At 37.1% G+C, this 4,557-nt stretch overlaps 1 protein-coding gene across 1 annotated transcript; it reads left to right on the top strand.

Moving 5' to 3' along the window:
• The first annotated feature begins 2,496 nt into the window (after positions 1-2,496).
• On the top strand, positions 2,497-4,252 carry LOC100812865 (aspartyl protease family protein 2). Its single transcript, XM_014766232.3, is given in 2 exon segments — positions 2,497-3,051; positions 3,053-4,252. Coding segments are annotated over 2 exon segments (1,344 nt in total). The 5' UTR covers positions 2,497-2,685; the 3' UTR covers positions 4,031-4,252.
• Positions 4,253-4,557: the final 305 nt, after the last annotated feature.

The raw sequence follows: 4,557 nt of genomic DNA, 5'->3' as shown, positions 1-4,557 counted from the left end.
AGAATTCGAAATAGCTTTGTGCTTGAAAAAATCAGCTGGTAAAACTTGGATATAATAATGTAGAAGTGACTTAAAGAAAAGAACAAGTTTTATACAAGCAGTAATGAACATAAAGATTTTATACTGGTTCATCCTAACTCTTGAGTTACATCTAGTTCTCCTTCAAACCTTGAAGGGTTCCACTAATCAAATCCTTGATTACAACTAATTATTCTCCATGTCACTTCTGGTTACAACGAATACTCTCTAGGTCACTCTTAACACTACACTTAATCTCCCTCTGAAATTAAGACCTAAGTATTTTTTGTCACTAAGTCACTCATGATTTCACAAACAATATATGTTTGATAGAAAAAGTAATCTAGTCACTTAATGAGTGTTTACACAATAGGCTTAAATACTATGAAACTTGCTAACTTAACAATGCTAATATTCACTCAATTTGCTCAAGTTTTCTTTGTCCAGTGGACTAACAGCATTACAAAACTTGTTCGTTTTGTCTTAGAATATTCTCTTGTTTTTTTGACTTTTTAACACGAATATCTTCAAGCTTTATATAGACTTCAAAACTTTGATCCGTTGAGAGATCCTAGTTAGTCGTTGTCTAATGGCATAGGTGTTTGACACAAGGTTGCTACTGTGCAGAGAGAGAGAGAGTGGGGAATACAAACACTTTGTACAACATATCTTTAGAGAAGTATAATTTGCGAGTGTCACCTAGTACTCAGAGCTAACTTTTAGCGTACAGGCGTTAGCAACATAAAACAAAAGGAATTAAAAATGTCTAAGATAAGACATTTTAAATCTTCTCTTTTGTGACGAAAGAAACGTTAACAACATAAACAAAAGAATTAAGAATGTCAAGACAAGACATTTTAAATCTTCTCTTTTATACGCTAAAGCACGAGTTTTTCACTGAGTTTCTAGATGTTACTTTCTTGTGATTATTTTTAGTTCTCGAGGATTGAGTAACTATTTCGTTGCTTTTGCATTGCGAGCGAAGTGCGAAAACACTTGTCTTCACAGGGATGGACACAAAAATATTATCGTCCAGTGACTAATACTTTGTTTATCGTTCAGTGTTCTTCTATTCATGTTTTTATGTCTATATCTCATAGAGATAAAATAATCTGAAACTTAAGCATGAAAGATTAGAACATAAAATTTATATTTTGTTAACATTAAAACTTGAGGGATATAATTGTTTGGTACATCTCATAGAGATAAAATAATCTGAAACTTAAGCATGAAGGATTAATACATAAAATTTATATTTTATTAACATTAAAACTTAAGGATATGATTGTTTGGTACAGTCTAATGTGACTTGGATGCAGTCATACTCAACGGCTTGTATCCATAATTTTTGACAATTTTTTTTATTATATGAGAAACTAAAAAAAAAATTGTGAATTTGACGGACAAAAAAATATAAGTTTGAATTTTGGAGACTAAAAATGATGAATTTTTAAATTTAAGAGACTAGAAACATATTTAAGTATTTTGTTAAGAGTAAGCATCATTCACATAAGGTGTTTATGTGTTAGCTTTGAAGGATTAACCGACTTATCATGTGTTGAATTTCTAAATTGTATGTATCATAACTTTTTCGCATCAAGCCCATCAAAAAGACGGACAGGAGATACATGGTAAGTATGATTCTAAGGAAAAGTAACATAAAATTTAATGTCTCGTGTGAGACTCACCTAATTTATCAATGACTAATAAACAAATAATTAATAGTTACAAATTAAATTATAAATTGGTCATGAACTTATTTATATTAATTTTTAAAGATAATTATTATTTTAAGAGAATAATGATTCAATAACGGGTACAATATCTCTCTAATATTAATGCACTCTTAACCCTACTAATACAGAAGATAGAAAGAGTATAAGGAAGAATCAAAATCCTTAGAAAATAAAAACCTAGTTATAATGTCATGATTATCAATGTACTCCAAACAAGAAATAATATTATGTTTTTCTTTTAAAAATTTAATATAATTATATATTCAAGATTTAAATTTAAAATTACTAGTTAAGTTAAATTAATTCAGAGAGATTAATTCACGTCACATACTTGATAATTTTTAATTTCATTATTTTAATATCAAATATACTTAATATTATATATATTTTTATGTTTATCTTTTATTTTATATACATATTTTATGTATCTAAAGAAAAATATACATGTTTTAAAAAAAAATCTAAAATAAAAAAATAACTAAAAATTAAGTAACTTTTTTTTATCATGTTAAAGATATTCACCAACTTGATAGTTGATACGTTGATTATTCCTTTTTGACAGAAAATTTATTTAATTATATTTAATGAAATCTTTTCTTCCAACTATATATTTTTTCATATACAAAGTTAATTTTTTTAAGCAAATACGAAGTTTAAATTTAAAACCCCATTTACGTAATTTGAATCCAACTTTAGTTTACTAGAACTAAAACTAACTTGATAAAAAAATTATGCCACTTTATTATTACTTATTAAAAGTTAAAATTGAAACAAAAAAAGATACGTATGAAAGTACATCCTCCGCAATACATCCCGAAAAAACGCGTAGATCATCATCAAACCATCTTCTGATCTGTCTGTCTCTTTCATCCATCATCTCCCTTCTTCACCTTCAACACTCTCATTTCTTCCTTCTCCACCCCCTTCAACAATGTCTTCACACCCCTCTCTCTTTTCCCTCTCCTTCTTCCTCCTTCTCTCCCTCCCACAACATTCCTTCTCCTCAACAGAGGAGTATCTCAAATTACCCTTACTCCCTCGCACCCCCCTCCCCTCCCCCTCCCACCTCCTCGCCGCCGACCTCCGCCGCCTCTCCGCCAACTCCCCCCTCACCTCCGGCGCCCCCACCGGCTCCGGCCAGTACTTCGCCTCCCTCCGCCTCGGCTCCCCTCCCCAGCGCCTCCTCCTCGTCGCCGACACCGGCAGCGACCTAATCTGGGTCAAATGCTCCGGCTGCCGCCGCAACTGCTCTTCCACCGCCTTCCTCCCCCGCCACTCCGCCTCCTTCTCCCCCCCATCATTGCTACTAGACGCTGTGCCGACTCGTCCCCCCCCCACCAAGTTCCAAAAATGAACGCTGCAACAATCACACCAAACTCCACACCCCATGCCACTACCAATACTCCTACGCCGACGGGTCCACCTCCACGGGCTTCTTCTCCAAAGAAACAATATCACTCAACACAACTAACTCTACTCGACAAACAAGACTCAATAAACTTTCCTTCGGTTGCGCCTTCCGTACCTCCGGCCCAAGCGTCACGGGCCACAGCTTCAACGGCGCGCAGGGCGTAATGGGCTTGGGCCGCGGCCCGATCTCCTTCACCTCTCAACTCGCCCGCAAACTCAGCAACACAAAGACCAAAAACACCTTCTCTTACTGTCTTCTCGACTACACCCTCTCCCCTCCCCCTACTAGCTACCTCACCATTGGCCCCACCCCTAACGACGTCGTTTCGCGAAACTCATTCACTTACACTCCGTTACTCACTAACCCTTTCTCTCCTTCCTTTTACTACATTTCTATTCAGAGTGTTTCTGTTGACGGCGTTAGGTTACCGATAAGTGAATCTGTTTTCCGGATTGACGCCAACGGTAATGGCGGCACCGTCGTGGATTCCGGCACCACGCTCAGCTTTCTCGCCGAGCCGGCTTACGGGAAGATCCTCGCGGCGTTCCGGCGGCGCGTGAGGCTTCCGGCGGTGGAGAGCGCTGCCGCGCTGGGGTTCGACCTTTGTGTTAATGTTTCCGGCGTGGCGAGGCCGAAGCTGCCGCGGCTGAGATTCCGGCTCGCCGGGAAAGCGGTTCTGTCGCCGCCGGTGGGTAATTATTTTATTGAACCGGCGGAGGGAGTTAAGTGTCTTGCGGTTCAGCCGGTTCGACCGGATTCGGGGTTTTCGGTGATTGGGAATCTGATGCAGCAGGGGTACTTGTTTGAGTTCGATTTGGACCGGTCGCGGATCGGGTTCACGCGTCACGGATGCGCGGTTCGTTGATAAAAATCGAACCGAAATAAATCGAACCGCTTTTTGTTTTTTAAAAGACACGGATTTGTTATTATTGCCGCTTGTATTTTTTGGGGGACATTTGGATTATTATTGTGGGAAATTTCGGTGGAAGAACGTTGTGATGATCCTGTACTTTTTATTATTTGAAATTTCTTTTTGGTTTATTTATTATTTACTACTATCTTATAATATTTTGTGCTGTGTGGCTTATTTGAAGGGAAAAGAAAAATGAAATAATGCTCGAGTTGTGATGTAAATAATTGAAGGTGTTTCGAGTATGCTTCGTTCTTAGTAATGATCACATGAACGTTGTACGATCAGGAAGAACATGAATTGCTTGTACGTAAGGGACCAAGACAACGTCTGAACTCTGCATTGAATTGATTTTAGAGATTACCATTTCATTAATGGAAAAAAATTGTTAGGATTACTATTTAAATGTGTTTTTGGCCAGTTTGGTGATTTAAATTTATTACTTCAAAAATGATAGTAGTAGTAATTATAATTTTTTCATA

This window comes from Glycine max, chromosome 2 (assembly GCF_000004515.6).
Source record: "Glycine max cultivar Williams 82 chromosome 2, Glycine_max_v4.0, whole genome shotgun sequence".
Classification (NCBI taxonomy): domain Eukaryota; kingdom Viridiplantae; phylum Streptophyta; class Magnoliopsida; order Fabales; family Fabaceae; genus Glycine; species Glycine max.
This window is presented reverse-complemented; position numbering and strand designations above follow the sequence as displayed.